This window comes from Bison bison, unplaced genomic scaffold (genome assembly GCF_000754665.1).
Source record: "Bison bison bison isolate TAMUID 2011002044 unplaced genomic scaffold, Bison_UMD1.0 scf7180017864139, whole genome shotgun sequence".
Taxonomy (NCBI): Eukaryota; Metazoa; Chordata; class Mammalia; order Artiodactyla; family Bovidae; genus Bison; species Bison bison.
Genome location: NW_011494711.1, coordinates 6,433,159 through 6,449,768, shown reverse-complemented (window position 1 = coordinate 6,449,768; position 16,610 = coordinate 6,433,159). Strand labels below are relative to the sequence as shown.

At 38.4% G+C, this 16,610-nt stretch overlaps 1 protein-coding gene across 16 annotated transcripts in view; it reads left to right on the top strand.

Moving 5' to 3' along the window:
- NEB (nebulin) overlaps positions 1-16,610 on the top strand; it is a 208,427-nt gene that overhangs the window by 188,272 nt on the left and 3,545 nt on the right. For 2 of the 16 annotated variants that reach the window (XM_010839978.1, XM_010839979.1), the window contains exons 139-155: positions 109-213; positions 816-908; positions 1,855-1,947; positions 3,779-3,871; positions 4,347-4,439; positions 5,487-5,579; positions 7,193-7,285; positions 8,211-8,303; positions 8,828-8,920; positions 10,466-10,558; positions 10,853-10,945; positions 11,265-11,357; positions 12,212-12,319; positions 12,425-12,608; positions 12,751-12,843; positions 13,774-13,920; positions 14,207-14,313. In XM_010839978.1, the coding sequence (XP_010838280.1) occupies positions 109-213; positions 816-908; positions 1,855-1,947; positions 3,779-3,871; positions 4,347-4,439; positions 5,487-5,579; positions 7,193-7,285; positions 8,211-8,303; positions 8,828-8,920; positions 10,466-10,558; positions 10,853-10,945; positions 11,265-11,357; positions 12,212-12,319; positions 12,425-12,608; positions 12,751-12,843; positions 13,774-13,920; positions 14,207-14,313 (1,767 nt within the window). The remainder of the gene's footprint in view (positions 1-108; positions 214-815; positions 909-1,854; positions 1,948-3,778; positions 3,872-4,346; positions 4,440-5,486; positions 5,580-7,192; positions 7,286-8,210; positions 8,304-8,827; positions 8,921-10,465; positions 10,559-10,852; positions 10,946-11,264; positions 11,358-12,211; positions 12,320-12,424; positions 12,609-12,750; positions 12,844-13,773; positions 13,921-14,206; positions 14,314-16,610) is intronic. The other 14 variants (XM_010839988.1, XM_010839989.1, XM_010839981.1 and 11 more) reach the window with 13 other exon arrangements.

Below are 16,610 nucleotides of genomic sequence, written 5' to 3'. Positions count from 1 at the left end.
TATATATATATATATATAAGGTTTTAACTTCCTTACACAATATAGGACAATTAAAAATATACAAAACAATGTTGAAATCTTAACAAGATGTTTACTCTTTTTTCATAGCTCCAATACCAGTATGACCTTAAAAACAGTAAAGGAAAAATTACAGTTGTTCAAGACACGCCAGAAATACTGCGTGTAAAAGAAAATCAAAAGAATTTCAGCTCGGTATATTTACTATTTATTTTCCATTTAATGCTAACCTAATAATTTCAGTCTCTTTAAAAATATACTGGCCTCACGCTGATTCAGACAATTAACATCTAACCTCCCCAGTTAATGCTAGTTCTTTGTTAAAATTCCCCATAATTTGCTCTAAAACCACCACTCCAGAGACCATTAGAAATAACATGTCTGCTAACAAAGGAGCTTTTAATCCCAAGGGCAGTAACACGTGTTGTCTTGCTCCAAGAAGACAGATTTCTTTTCGACACTGATTTATTATCCCTCCCCAAAATAACTGACTTTATATTTATTTAATGGATCTTGTGTTTCACACTGGAGTGTCTTTTAATCAACATTTTCTGCTTTTTCTCATTATGTATTAATACAGTATGATAATCTTAAAAGAAATCTCCAGGTCTGAAAAGTGACACGTGTTGTTACGTGTCTGAGTTACTGGGGCTGACGCAGAAGACACTCCAGCACTTGCCTAAGAACATTCTCTAGTGTCTTTTGTTTTCACAGAAGCCATGTTTCCTACTCTTTCTCCAGGAACGGTTGTGTTGTCCTTTCTTCTGTGTAACACTGTCCTAATTCTGAATACCCAGGTTTTATATAAAGAGGATGTCTCACCAGGAACAGCAATTGGAAAGACACCTGAGATGATGAGAGTGAAGCAAACCCAGGACCACATTAGCTCGGTAAAGACACCCACTAGGGACTCATTTCCAGTATCTTCTGCCTCCCTTTGATCATCCACACTGATGGCTGAGCTGCACCCAAAGCTTTTGTCACCAAAATAAGAGGGACATCCCATAATGCAGTGTCGAGGCAGTTTTCATGAGGGCTTGTTAGACATGAAAAATGGAGAGCCCTGTGTCAACATGAACCAGAGTTGGACAGTAGTTTAGTAAAAAAAAAGATTTTTATCCAGGACAATTGTAATATAGAAGAAAAGAGATCTCCGTATAGAACTGAGCTCAGTTCTGAATACAAGGGAAAGTAGGGTTTTATGATGGGTGGATGGACGGGGTGGGATGGGGGAGAATGGGAAGGTGGAGAAAAGATCAATGGATGGAAAATTACTCAGAAGAAACAGGGAGGTAAAGGGGGGATTATGGCTAAAATGGCAGATCAAGGTAGTCAGACTTCACCTTGGGGCTGGGGGTTAAGGAATATTGAGGAGGATGAGATATCCAGGGTGGGAGATTTGGCTAAACTGACTTAGCAAGATTCTTGCTAAAACTGGGTGGTACAAAGATGTCCAAAGGTTAAGGCCTAGTTTGGAAGAAGATTCAGAGGAGCCTGACTCAAATTTGGTCAAGAGACTCCTTGTCACTTGTAAGTCAGAGAATGGCCCTTCCTGGGGGGGTGGGGTGTGTGTGCGTGTGTCTGCCCTGGGCACATGAACTGTGGCATAAGACATGGGAGACCTCAGGGAAGAGAAGGGGCTTCAGTTGAAGTGTGGACCCCACCCCTAAAGAAATCAGAGAGAACCCATGTGTCCTTGTCCTGGTTCTCCTGACCCAGTATCAGAATGTGGCCCCATTCCCACTAAGTATGGAGGTTGTGCTATTTAAACCGTGACTTTGCACTGTGGGGCGACTAACCAAACACATGCTCATGTTCCAATTTTTATACCTGCAGGTGAAGTATAAGGAGGTGATTGGACAAGGAACGCCCATCCCAGACCTGCCTGAAGTGAAGCGCGTCAAGCAGACACAGAAGCACATCAGCTCGGTAACGGCCCCTCCCCGTGCTGGTCCCTTCCTGCGTCACCCTTTCCTCCTCCTACCCGCTTGGACAACCCTCCCTGCCCTGAGACGGGCAGTGCAGTTTGCAAAATCAAGATAAGGAAATTCTGTCTTTACATAATCAGGGAGCAGAAGGGACTTGGCTTCATGTTTAATCATCATATGTGCAGTTCCTTAAAATGTGCTGACAGTAGTGTAAGGTTACGGAGATGAGCTTGTTAATTACACATACATATAAACATAAAATATAAAACAAAGCTGTGTACATGCATGTACCTCAGGGTATTCTCCCCTATCCGGGAGACCCTGGGTAGACTTGTGAAGTCTACATAGCCTTCTCCCCTCGCCCTGTGTGTTCTGAAGGTGCTGGCTGTCATCTTACCCACAAAGGTGTATCTTAAGCCTGTTCTCTAAACAGGGATTTCAGGCTCTTGTGTACAGTGTCTGTGTATATGTTGGGAGACCCACCACACTTGAGACAGCAGGTTTAGCACACATTTCTCCTGCCCTCTGTCCAGCTAGTCCTGCCTCCGCCCACACCCCATCCCCCAACACCACTCACCACTCTTTCCCATCCACAAGCAGTTTGTAAGCAGTTGCTGGCTACTAGCCAAAGATTGTGTGAAGTTTGGGAAATAGTTTGTAGCCAATAAAAGGCAAGGATCTTGACCTGATTTTCTTGGCCACTGGAGGAAATTCAATCCCACTGAATTTCCATTAGAGAACACTGGCTGTTTGTCTTGCAAGTCGTCTGTATCCTTTAGACCTCATTCCCTTTGCATTCTCTGCTTCTACCCTGGCTCCCATGGTTACAAGCTGCATTTAGAACTGCACATCCACTCAACCAGGAAAGCCAGCCTGCATCACCTTTGCCGCTCTGAGCCCAATTTCTTGCCTTTCTCTGGTTTTGTTTTGTTCCCTGGTTCAGTTCCGTTGCCTTGCTCAGTAAAGAAATACAACTTTGTTTGAAGATGGTAGATTGTTAAAGATCTTGAATAGTTTCCTAGCAAAATAGAGACATTAGCACTAGTGGCAGTGATTTTAGGAATTAACTTGTGACACAAACCCCCAGATTTTCCATGTTGCTCCCCAGCCTATGCTCTAGTACAACACAGAATCCATCCACTTAATGCCTTCCTTCCTTTAGGTGGACAATTGTTAACACTGTGAGTGAGGGTAGAATGAGGATGCCAAAAGGCTCTGGAAGTTCCTCACTTGTTTCATTAGCACAGTCCTTTGGACTTCTCCCTGTTCAAAAACACTAATTTACATGATTCAGCACTGAGTAAAAATTTCAGACAAAGTTGCTCTTCCTGCAAAAATAAACTATTCAAGTCTCCTTACATTAAGGGGTACCTAAGACTAAAGACCAGTTAGGAATTTTCTGAAGAAAATACAAAATTCTCAATAACCCTGAAAGAGTACACATGATTAGAAAAATGTAAACCAAGCCACCTATTTATAACCTACTGCGGACCTACTATATTCAAGGGACTAATACTAGATGTTATGAAATGGTTAATGTTTTTTTCAATGTTGAATGTATTAGCACTATTTAATGCATTTTAGGAATGTAATGATACTAAATGTTGACTAAAGAGAAGTGCCACGATTTAGTACAGTCTTCAAGGTAGTAAAGTTACTACCTTTGAAGAGAGAAAATAAATATTTGTGGCATTTTTTCCCTTATTCCTAAATGTCATGTTTGAAAGCTAGATTCTTTCTGTGAGTTTCCACCAAATAGCTGGCACATAGGTGTAAATCCAAAGGATTTGTGGTCATTTCACTTTTTTAGATGTTCTAATTATCTTCTACAGGTTATGTACAAAGAGAACCTGGGAACAGGCATTCCAACCCCTGTCACTCCAGAGATTGAGAGAGTCAAACGCAATCAAGAGAACTTTAGCTCGGTATTTACAAATAAGAATTAAGAAACTTGACTTCCCATTAAAAAAAATTACTAGAATAATCCATCATTCTTTTAAAAAATAACATCTTAACAGTTTTGTGTGTGTGGTGTGTGTGTTACTACCTGACCAAGACCATCTAGTCTTACAAAAAATGACTCACTTTTCTGATGGTATTTTAACCCTTCTGGTGACTGATCAGTGTGACCACTTAGATCTGAAATACTGTAAATAGAATTAACGCAAGATTTCTCATCATTACATTCATATCCTATAACTCAGTGCTTTCTGTTGTACTTTTTCATTCCCAGAATTAGAATTTATCCTTAAAACATGAAGTAACAAGTAAAAGTATTATTCTTACTAAATATAACTTACTAAAACTCCCTCCTCACACACCCCTGCCCCCAGTTTTCTCTCTTCCTTGATCTTTGTGCCTGTTTTCAATGTCTTCTGGGTACTTTTTTGTATCTCACAGGTTTTGTACAAAGAAAATTTGGGGAAAGGAACCCCAACACCTATCACTCCAGAGATGGAGAGAGTCAAACGCAATCAAGAGAACTTTAGCTCGGTATTTCTTAGGGGGAAAAAATAGAAAATCCCTTAATTTTTATTTAAAATAATATTTTTAACACATTACCAATATATAATTTTCTTCCTATAAAAATACTAAATTCATAGAATGAAAATGACACCAAATGTTACCTCAGTTTTCAACCCAAATCTAATTTAGTATTGTAGTTCTGGTGTGAAATTTTAACTGTTTTTCCTAAAACATAGCTATTGATCACATTCCTTAAAAACCTAAAATACTTAGTGTTTCCTTCCTCAATTCCTTGAATAACAGTAGATGTTTCTAACTGTTGTGGCACAAATCAAAAGTAAAATCTAACACGCCTTCAAAAGGACAATGTTAACTAGAATTCTATTTGTATTTATTATGGCTCTGTTTGATGTATTCTGTGTTTGCAGCATTTCTTAAAAGAATGTGATTCTTGAACATTTTCATTCCAAAGACAACTTAGCAATTCACAATGACTCAGAAATACAAGTTTACTTGGCTCAGCTATTTTTTGTGTATCACAAGAGATATAAATGGGTTTCTTTGGAATAGTTTCAGGGTCATTGAAAGCTAATATTTATTTAGCTTTTAATACTTATTTTATTCCCCAAACCCCTTTCTTTTTGGTCTCCTGAGAATTACCAACAGCTCATTATGCATATGAATTTCAGTTAACTTGAGCACTATTTGGTAAATCCTAATCCTGCCTTTGAGAAAAGGCCTATATATGTATGGGGATTGGCCAAAAAGTTCATTTAGGTTTTTTGGTAATATCTTACAGAAAATCTCAATGAAATTTTTGGCAAATCCAGTAAATAACTCCTGCCTGTAATCTGTGGGTATTAATGCCACTTTTTTGTATGAGACAGACCTCATACTGTTTGTGATGAAATGTCCAAAGGTAATCTATACTTGTTCTATTTCTTAAATTTATTTAGGCCTATTTCATGTCATTAGGAAAACAAACAAGCAAAAATACTTTTAGAGCCTACCTTAAAAGCTAAGTCTACCTGAACAATGGATCCAGGCTGATTTGATTGTTGGTTTTATACACAGATTCTGTACAAAGAGAACTTGAGCAAGGGGACTCCCCTCCCTGTCACCCCTGAGATGGAGCGGGTCAAGCGCAACCAGGAGAACTTTAGCTCGGTATTTGGGAGAAAGCTCCTTTAACTTCGTATTAAAAAATAATAATACCTTTCTATCAAAATTCCTTTTAGTTCCTATAAAATAATCAATTTAACAAATTCTTAAAAAAAAAAAAAAAATCAACTGAATTCTTCCTTTTTCCAGATCTCTTACTCACCATTTGATTCTAACATTTTATCCTTCCTATAACAGTCCTTTACAACTTTTCACAGGTTCCTTTCCGTGTTTTATAGGACTTTTGAAGTTAATTGATATCCAAAACCCCCAAATACTACATAGCTTTTATTTACTTAGAACTATTTTTATTTGATGTGGCTGGGTTAGCATTGTAAGAAAAGACACACAACTTGAGGCCCCATGTAGAAATAATGGCTCTTGCTGAGGACAGGGATTACCTTAACAGAGATCCTACCTTCTAAACAGTGGCACCAAGAGAGAAAACTGCTCAGAATCAGAACCCAAAGGAATCTTGATACATGTTCCAAACAAGACATTCCATCAATAGAAATCCAGATCTTCTGATTTTTAAAAAAATATTTGAATTAGATGAGTTTATGTTTTTCTTAATACTTTTGTTGAAAACTATAATACTCAGTAGTCTGTGAAACTTTTATATACAGATCTTGGATTCACTTATGCCTGAGATGGAGAATCCAATGTCATTAGGAAAATTTAGCTGGATTCTTTTTTTGGGGGGGGAAGGAGTAGAGCAGTAGGGAGAATTTTCAGCCAAAATGTTTAATTGTTCATTGAAATAATTATGTGAAGGAATCAAACTTCCAGATAATATCAGTAACTTTCTTTGGTCCCACTGTCTTTTTGTGTTTTGTTTGTAATTACTATTCACTAACAATCTTTTGATTTTATTGAATTTTCAGTATAAATTGATATTTTTGGAATGTTATATTTACTGTTTTCCCTATAGGTTTGTTGTTATTATTCCTACTTTTGGAAAGGTTTACATTTATTTTCAAAGTTCTTTAAAAATTATTTTCATCTATATTAGAGTAAGTATATTATTGTTTATATCTATTTGAGATATTAATGATCCTGATGATCCTGGACAATTTCTTCCTTTAAGTAACCATTTGTGTTAATTTTTACATAGGTTGCATTTAGGCAAAATTGTCCAGTAGTGCAGAGAACCTTTAAAGATTCTGTATTTAGACTCAACCATTTGTATAACTTGAATTTATACAACAAAGACCTATTTCCTATATTGCATAGATTTGACCTGAGGTTTAAAATAGTTATTCTGTAAAACGAATATTCTGTGTAGGGAAAATGAATATTTGCCCTCCAATTAAAAAATAACCTTTCTATGGTACACTAAGTATTTTAGTACTTTTATGAAATAATTTTTCTTAGATTTTAACAGAGAAAATCAACATTTAACGTGAGTTAGCATCAAAGTTGAATATCAAATACACTGGCCCTTTAGCCAAGGAAATGTGGAACATGTTCTCATCCAGACCTGTACTAGAAAAGACAGGTTGACTTGGTGAATTTGTCTTTCCTGTGTGATGTCTGTTTCATAGGCTCCCTAAATGATAGCTGAAAGGGCTGTTTTGACTGCTCTTGTTCTTTTCTGGATGCTTTCTTATGTCGTACAGGTGTTATACAAAGAAAACATCGGGAAAGGGATTCCAATTCCCATCACTCCAGAGATGGAGAGAGTCAAACACAATCAAGAAAACTTTAGTTCGGTATTTAAAAAACAAACAAACAAAAAACCTTTTAACTAATTTAAAATCCTTTTAAAAAAAGATTAATGGCTATACCTTAAAACCTAATCAACTTATTCCAGTAAAAACTTTGACATGTCTTGTTCCCAACTTAATGCTGCCATTTCCTGTGAAATCAGTTTCCCCAGTTTGGTTAAGCATTAATATCACTTTAAAAATGTTCAATATTACTTTCCAACCTTTAAAAACATAACATACCCAGTCTCTCAGCCCCCACATTTATCCTGCTTTGGCAACTCTGAATGTAGAGTTTACAAAAATTTGTTCTGTAGATAAATATAAACTGTTGTCCTTATTTCCTATTCTAACTTTTTTGATCTCTACTGGTATTTGTATAGATATTTTCAAGTTCTTTTAGCATTTTGTCACTGTTCTCCATTTGCCTCAAGTATAATTCCTCCCAATATTTCACCCAAACTAAAAATTTGACTTCTTTTGAAAGTCAACAAAAGAAGATCTGTGTGTATGTACCTTCAAATATGCAATGTTTATAAAACCTAAATATCCTTATGTGGTTGATTAATATTTCCAAAACAAAATAACTTCCTTGGTTCTCCTCCTGTCTCTGCCCTTTCTGTTTTCTCCCATCCTCATAACAAGCTCGGGGGTGCAGCTCATGGTTCCTTTCTATGGTGCTCTCCTTTGCTCAGCATTGCAGAGATTAGTTCAGCAACAAAACTTTCAAGCTTTTGCTGCTCCTTCCTGCATTCCCTTGCTTTTAAGGATGTCTTTAGGCTCCTACAGGATGGACCTAGAAGCTTCTGGTATTTTCCTTCCTCTAACTCATTCTCTTCCTCTCTGCCCTGCTACTTGCTCACCACTGCTCTGCAAGAAGAGGAGAGTGGTTGACTGCTCTTTTTGTTCTGGATACTTTCTTATCACACAGGTGCTATACAAAGAAAACCTGGGCACAGGAATCCCCGTCTCCACCACTCCAGAAATGCAGAGAGTCAAACTCAATCAAGAGAATCTTAGCTCGGTATTTTGGAAAGAAAGGGAAAAGATGATGTCATTTAACCTCATAAAGAAATTGATACTTAACATTTTTTCTTCTTTAAAACCTACTTCCCTTCCTTTGCTTCTAATATACTTCACTTAGCAAAAGGACATTTCTCATTTCTGTGGTACTACTATGGATCCTTTTTCTAATTCTGATTTCTATTCCATCTGGCATTTAAAAATATTTTTTAAAACCTCTTTTCTTTTAGTTTGCTTGGATAACAACAAAACCACATTCTAACAGACTCAAATCCTCATGTGATTATTTGGGAAGGTAATTCCACAGCTTTTCCCCAGCAGCTAAAGACCCTAGATAAAGTCAGTCTCCTTATCCCAAGAATGGCTATCGTTAAAGTTTTTGGTGGCATCTTCTCAGCATATAACGCCTGGCTCCTTGGATTATTGTGTCATTTGATAACAAGGAAGTTGAACTCACCCTTAAAGTCTCACAACAAATGAAATGTTACTTACGGTTGTTTTTCTGGATGCTTTCTCATCACACAGGTGTTATACAAAGAAAACATGGGCAAGGGAACCCCTTTACCTGTCACTCCAGAGATGGAGAGAATCAAACACAATCAAGAAAATATTAGCTCGGTACTTGCGGCAAGACAAAAAAAAAACAAAAAAAACCTACTTCTTTAATAATTTAAAATAATACATATTAATCCTACTTTTTAAAGATAACTGAAATTTTGTGAATTTCTTAATCACATTTATCCTTCTTCCTTCTTTAGGGCTACTCCTGGACTTAACCTCAGAATAACAAGGTTGCTTTAATCCATTATTTTAAAGTTCTAATATCAGGAAGTAACAGATTTTCCAATAAGTCATCCTTTGCTCCTCTCTCCCCAAACTTAACTCTCTATCCATTATCCCCTAAGGTCTCTTTGTTTTATGTATTTGTGAAAAGTGGGGAGTGGAGTAGGAGGTGTGACAGGATTCTTTCTGGAACATCAGAATTGAGATTTTATTGTTTGTTTGTTTTTCAGCTGACTTTAGGTTATAATTTACCGCGTCAGATTTGGACAAAGAGACCTTGGGAAAAATAACCCCTATCCTCTCCTTCAGGCATAATGACATAAATTAAGATCCAGTAGTGGTTTTGCCAAATCACTGTCCATTTACTTTAAAAGGAGTGTCATTTGAACTATTTTTTGTTTTACCAATTTTAGTTCTTTCTGTTCTTCTGTCTATCATGGTCTTTAAATGCTTATTTTAGTAAGCCACTTTTTGTAAGCCTGCGTTCTGTGATGTAAAGAGATTGCTGTGGGTTGGGGTTTGTGTGGGGACATTACCTTACATACTAGAGAGGTTCCTCCGATACTGGAACATGGGACTACTGAGACTTTAGTGTGCTTCAGGGTCACTGGGACCCCAAGTCTCAGTCTCTTATTCTGTAGATCTGGCATGGGGCCAGACATTTTGCAATTCCAGCAAAGTCTCAGGTGATGTTAACCTTGTTGTCCAGGGACCTCAACTTTGAGAATCAGTTCTTTGATAGAATTCTTCCTCTTGAATGCCATAGCTCAAATCTTCTGTGACATCAAGAATGACACTGGTGACAGGGAGGCTGGGAATTTTTCACAATGCATTACCGTTGTTTCCTATTGACTAACCCTATTAGTGATGTAATTCCTGAAGACATTTTTACTTACTGATAAGTATGATGATGTTCTGAATTAAAGCAAGAGGCAGAACACAGATACATTTCCCTGATGTGTGTGGCAAAAGGGTCCAGTCTCCCATTCCGATTTGGACAGCAGCCTCCACCTTATGTGCTATTCAAGTGCCTGCTCCTAAGTATTCAAGCACCTTCTCCTAAGTCCTGACAGATGATCTGTCAGGTGCGTGACATGCACAGGTTAGTGGTAGAGTAAAGGTGGTCTCCCATCTGGGCCCTGGAACCAGGCACAGAAAACTACAGTTCTGTCTTTTAGGCCGCAAGGATTTCAGGACAGGGTTCTGCTCTGGAACTGTGCTGTAACTATTATCAGCTTGCTTTGGAAACATATTTCTTTCCATCTAATCTTACTGCCCAAATAGTTTAGCAACGTGAGCCTCCTAACAAATGATCTGTTCTGTTTAATCTTTTGTAACTGTCATTCTTTTTTTCTTTTTGGATCCACTGGACTCACATAGGTTTTGTACAAAGAAAATGTGGGCAAAGGCACCCCAACCCCTGTCACTCCAGAGATGCAGAGAGTCAAACGCAATCAAGAGAACATTAGCTCGGTATTGTCTTGAGAAACAAAAGTGCTTTTTATTCTGCAAAGTAACCCCTGCCGTTTGACCTGCTCCTAACTCCATCCCAGGTTAAAAAGAAAAAAATGCCAGTTTTTTAGAATCTCCCCTAAACGACATACTACATTGACTGTTGCCATTAACTGTTTTTTAAAGCTTTTTCTTGAGTTGTTCTCACTAATAGTAGTAGATAAAACCTGGGTTTTTCTCCCCCAAATCGCATTACATTGAATAGCCTGACGACTGCCTCCCAGTGACTTTCGGGTCCAACTTTGTATCTCACAGGTATTATACAAAGAGAACCTGGGGAAAGCCACCCCCACACCCTTTACTCCTGAGATGGAAAGAGTCAAACGCAATCAAGAAAACTTTAGCTCGGTATTTGAGAGAGGGAAAAAGAGATGGTGACACTTTTAACAAGCCTGGCAAACATAGTTATACCACTAATTTACCTCTCAGTTTCCTCCAAAATTTATCTTTTAAAATCCTTCTTTACCCACTTAAAAACCATACCAACCCTGCCAGCTCAAACTGATTTCTTTCTTCACCTTTTGCTTTATACCATAACATTTTAATGGCTTCTCTTCGTGGGGTGTTATAGAGTGTGACATAATTGAGCCATAACAACAGCTAGATGGTGGTTTTCAGAATTGGGTTTCTGCTCTCTGATATTTGGATGCTCTCTTGGCTCCTCTAGGTGTTGTACAAAGAGAATATGAGAAAAGCAACTCCGACACCGGTCACTCCAGAGATGGAGAGAGCTAAGCGCAACCAAGAAAACATTAGCTCGGTATTCTCCAGGACTAAAAAGGAGTAGTGCAACAACTTAGAAAATAACAATTTAACATCATCAAGTGTCTTTCTCATTCAACTGAAAAACACACTAAAACCAAAAGAGAATCGCAACATCTTGAAAATAACATTTTAACACCATAAAAATGTGCATTTTTTTTATCCCACTGAAAATTCACACTAAAATTAACACAACTATGCTTTTAAATTCCAAATGATTGTACTAAGACATAACAAGTTAATTGCCAATGTTTTCTTTTCCCTTTTACTCTGAGGTAGTCTTACATAACTGACTGTAACATATTGACTTCCTAACATTCTCAATCTTAAGCAATCCTTTAAGATGCTTTATGAAAAAAAAAAAGAAAAGATGCTTTATGAAACAGGTAATACTATGAAATGGATGCCTTACTCTGACTTTGATATTTTGGGTTTTTCATGTCTGAGACTTTGATTTCTGTATTAGCACACTGGTTTATAAAATCTGGACATAACCCTTCAAAAAATGATCACTTATTTTAAAGGATAGTTCTTTCAAATATATCACACTTGTGCCATATACCACCCAGTGTACTGGTGCTACAATTCCCAGCAAATTCAAGAACGATTTTTTTTTTCCTTTCCTTTCAAAATTATACTTTGCCCCATCTCCTTTGAAAATGAAAGTTATGTTTTTAGAGTCAAAACAAATCTCATTCAAGCCCTGCCCATCTACCCTCTTGCTAGCAGTTCTGCTGTCAAGGGCTTGCTGGGAATTTTTAGGTGACTCATGCTTGCCTCCCCAGCTCCTTGAGACTTCAGAATTAGAATGGTACCATAACTTGCCCTCATCCATGGTTTCTCCTCCGTCAGGTGCTTTATTCTGATAGCTTCCGGAAACAAATACAAGGCAAAGCTGCCTATGTCTTGGACACGCCAGAGATGAGACGGGTGAGAGAGACCCAGCGCCACATCTCAACGGTGAGTCAGGAATTCCTCAGATGGGGTGGGCAGCCTGTTGGAACGAGTCAAAAAGTAAATGATTACACCATCCTATTTTCACCAAATGAATTCATGAAATTTCAGGTGAAGTATCATGAAGACTTTGAGAAACACAAGGGTTGCTTCACACCGGTGGTGACAGACCCCATCACTGAGAGAGTGAAGAAGAACACACAGGACTTCAGTGACATTTGCTACCGGGGTATTCAGAGGAAAGTGGTAGAAATGGAACAGAAACGGAATGACCAGGATCAGGAAACTATTACAGGTAACTGGGATCGGGGAGGGGGTGGGGAGGGGGAAGCAGCTTTAAATTATTCAATCTGCCTGTGGTTGTTTAGGTTCATGTTTCGGTCTCCAAATTATCAGAGTCTGAGAACACCTGTGCTGACCCTTAATCTCACTTTCAGGTTTACGCGTCTGGCGTACCAATCCTGGCTCAGTTTTTGACTATGATCCAGCAGAAGACAATATTCAGTCCCGAAGTTTACACATGATTAATGGTATGTGATGCTGCAAAAGGCTTACAACATAAACATCACAATCTAGTGGGCTAGCGCCAGGGGTGTTTAGGCTCAAAGTTCGTCTCCTCCAGGGCTTTCAATTTCCTGAGTTGCTCATTCAGCATAAAAACATCTCCTTGACTAGTGGGCCAAGCTCACTTTCTAGACAAGTTCAAATTAGGAAAAGATTGTTTCACTGCCTCAAGGTAAGTCCCCTTCGGTCCCCATTGTAATTTTTTTTCCTAAAGAAAAACAGGTAGTAAATTTTTCTGTTGGGGAAATAATGACAATAAAATACGTAAGTAAAGGGGAAAAAACGGGGTTGACTTTTAGCAACTTTCTGAATTCCCTTATGTCAAGGAAGATAGTCATTCAACAAGAGGCCACATGCCTTCATACCCTTTATTCATGTTAAAAGTAAAAATAATATGTAGTGCCTGTAAATCTCAAAGAATTTATACTCTAGTCTGATGAAGAGAGATCAGTAAATCAGTAGTTATACCCTGATATGAACAGTTTTAAAGGTCTTCACACAGATTGTGGAAACAGAGCATCTAAATAAATTTGGAAATCAGGGGACTTTCTGGAGAAGTTGAAAGGTGGAATTTGAATATGAACATTACTACCTGTTCATTTTGGTGAGCCAGGAAAATGAGCAGGCTAGAGGGAAGAAATAGTGGTCAAGGACAGACTCAGGGATTGGAAGCCTGGCTACACCATTGAATGGTTAGGGGGCCTTGGGTGATTAAACTCTCAACTGGAAAATGAGGACCACCTTCTATTATAGAGTTTTGAGGGTTTAATCCATGGAAATCTACGAAAAACTGTTTTATAATGAACAAAAACCAACTGAGATTCAATTACCATTAGGGATTACTCCTAGGAAAATTTCATTTCTGCCTGCTCTCTGATGGATCTTACCTCCTTCAGCACAAGCTCAGCGCCGGAGCCGGGAGCAGTCTCGATCAGCCAGTGGGCTGAGCATCAGTGGTGGTGAGGAGAAGTCTGAGCATTCAGAAGCTGCCCACCTCTCTACCTACAGTGACGGGGGCGTCTTCTTCTCTGCAGCCTCAACAGGTACAAGTGGATGGCCCTGACCTCGATAGCCATGGGAGCCAGTTCACTGGATGTTACTGTAAGAGATGCTTTGAGTAGAAACAGAAAAAAATCTGGACCTTTTCTTCTAATGAGTCTAAAATTGCGGAGAGGTACATGCAGTTAGCTATTTAATTTTCATTCCTCCTTTCTTGGAAATCATTCTTTTTAAATTAGGGGGAAAGACACTGCTGCTCAGTTGCTAAACACAGAGTAAATGATATCTAGTCACGTTTTCTCCTAATGCTATTTTCCCCTTTCCTTTCAGGTTACAAACATGCAAGAACCACAGAGCTCCCACAGCAACGATCATCTTCAGTTGCTACCCAGCAGACAACAGTATCCTCCATCCCATCCCATCCATCCACTGCTGGAGTAAGTAACTCAAGTCCTCCTCCTTTTTTGATATGTGAAATAATGGTTACAGGTGTGCTGATCTTTTTTTTAAACCAAAACTTCTATTTTGTATAATGTTAACAGTAATAAATTGGAGAAGACAATGGCACCCCACTCCAGTACTCTTGCCTGGAAAATCCCATGGATGGAGGAGCCTAGCAGGCTGCAGTCCATGGGGTCGCTGAGGGTCGGACACGACTAAGCAACTTCACTTTTCACTTTCACGCACTGGAGAAGGAAATGGCAACCCACTCCAGTGTTCTTGCCTGGAGAATCCCAGGGACAGGGGAGCCTGGTGGGCTGCCGTCTATGGGGTCACATAGAGTCGGACACAACTGAAGTGACTTAGCAGCAACAGTAATAAATATCAGAGAAACTTCATTAACAGCTCACATAACTAAAGAGCATTATTCAGTGATTTAAAACAAACACATGGATACACACAAAACACACAGAAAAACTAAAGCAAAATAATCATTGTGGGCTCATTAGACCCACCCACCATCTTAAAGCAAAGCATCTGTTGTTTGGAATCATTCTTCCACAGTATATGTGTGTGCAGATGTCACATGTAATCTAGTTATACCTTATATGTACAAGTGAAAGTGAAGTTGCTCAGTCGTGTCCGACTCTTAGCGACCCCATGGACTACAGCCCACCAGGCCCTCTGTCCATGGGATTTTCCAGGCAAGAGTACTGGAGTGGGGTGCCACTGCCTTCTCCATTAACAGCGGCAAGGCATATTATATTTACTTGGAGCTGGTATACTTGGTGACAGCCTTAGTGCCCTGGGACATGGCGTGCTTGGCCAGCTCCCCAGGTAGCAGCAAGCGCACGGCGGTCTGGATCTCCCTGGATGTGATAGTCGAGCGCTTGTTATAACGCGCCAGGCTTGATGCCTCGCCAGCGATGCGCTCGAAAATGTCGTTGACGAAGGAGTTCATGATTCCCATGGCCTTATGTACTATATGTACATGTGTACATATGTACATGTCCTATATGTACAAGAGATAAGTCAAATCATGCTCACCAATTCACCAGACTATCTTAAAACTCAGTTTAAAACCCTGGATCTCTTGGGACTTCCCTGCTGGTCCAGTGGTTAACTCTCTCAGCTCCCAAAGCAGGGGGCCCAGGTTCGATCCCTGGTCAGGGAACTAGATCCCACATGCTGCAACTAAGACCTGGTGCAGCCAAATAAATGAATAAATATTTTTTAAAAACCCTGGATCTAATTTCATAATATTAAAACATAATAACATAATTCTTTACGATTGAAATGAACAATATCTGTATGAAGAAAACCTTTACTAAAGGACATAAAGATTGGTAAGTATTAAAACCTATTATAGTTCAGGAAAGGAATCCTGCAGTCATTTCTCCAGAAATCAATCCATAAATTCAAGGCAATTCCAATCAAATCCTAGTACAATAATCATAAAAATTGTATACATTAATCCTAAAATTTATTTGAAAGAGTAAAGATGTAAGATCAAGCAAATTTTGAAAATGACAATAGGAAAGGACTTAACCATAAGAATAAAATGCACTAGAAAGCTATTATAATTAAATATGAATTTAGCATGAAAATAGATTTTAAAACACGTGAAGTCCAAAAACAGACCCGAAGAGTTACAAATACGCAGAGGAAAAAAAACAAAATTGTAAAATACTACAGAAAAAGACTATTTTTACAATACTGGAGATGGGAACATCTTCCTTGGCAACTTCAAAAATCTAGGAATGTAAAGGAAGACTATAACAAAAAGAAATGTCAAACTGGGAGAAGTTATACATAACAAAAGATTAATATCTAAAACCACATAAAGTATCCAAAATTCATCGAGGTCATTATTCCCCTTCCCTTCAAAATGAGGCCTGGAAGAATATGACTAAACCATCTACAACAAAAGAAATAAAAATGGCCAAGGAAAAGAGGTTCACCATGACTACTAACCAGAAATATACAAATTATAACAAAGTATTCTATTATGGTAGAAAACTTTTAAGAAAACTTAAAAGGCATGTTAACTTTGACCTAATACTTTCAGCCCAAAGACAGACACCTGAAGACCAACACTATGGGGTTAGTGGACGAATACAGTGATGGTTAACTATCTAGAAATACAGAAATGGCTAAATAACTTGTAGTTATTATTAAAATATGGAATTCTCTTCAGAATAAATCTATATACAGACAGACCTCCAAGCTATATCAAATGGAAAGAACCAAGTATTGTTTATAGTAATCCACTTATTGGGGGGGGGGGGGGCTT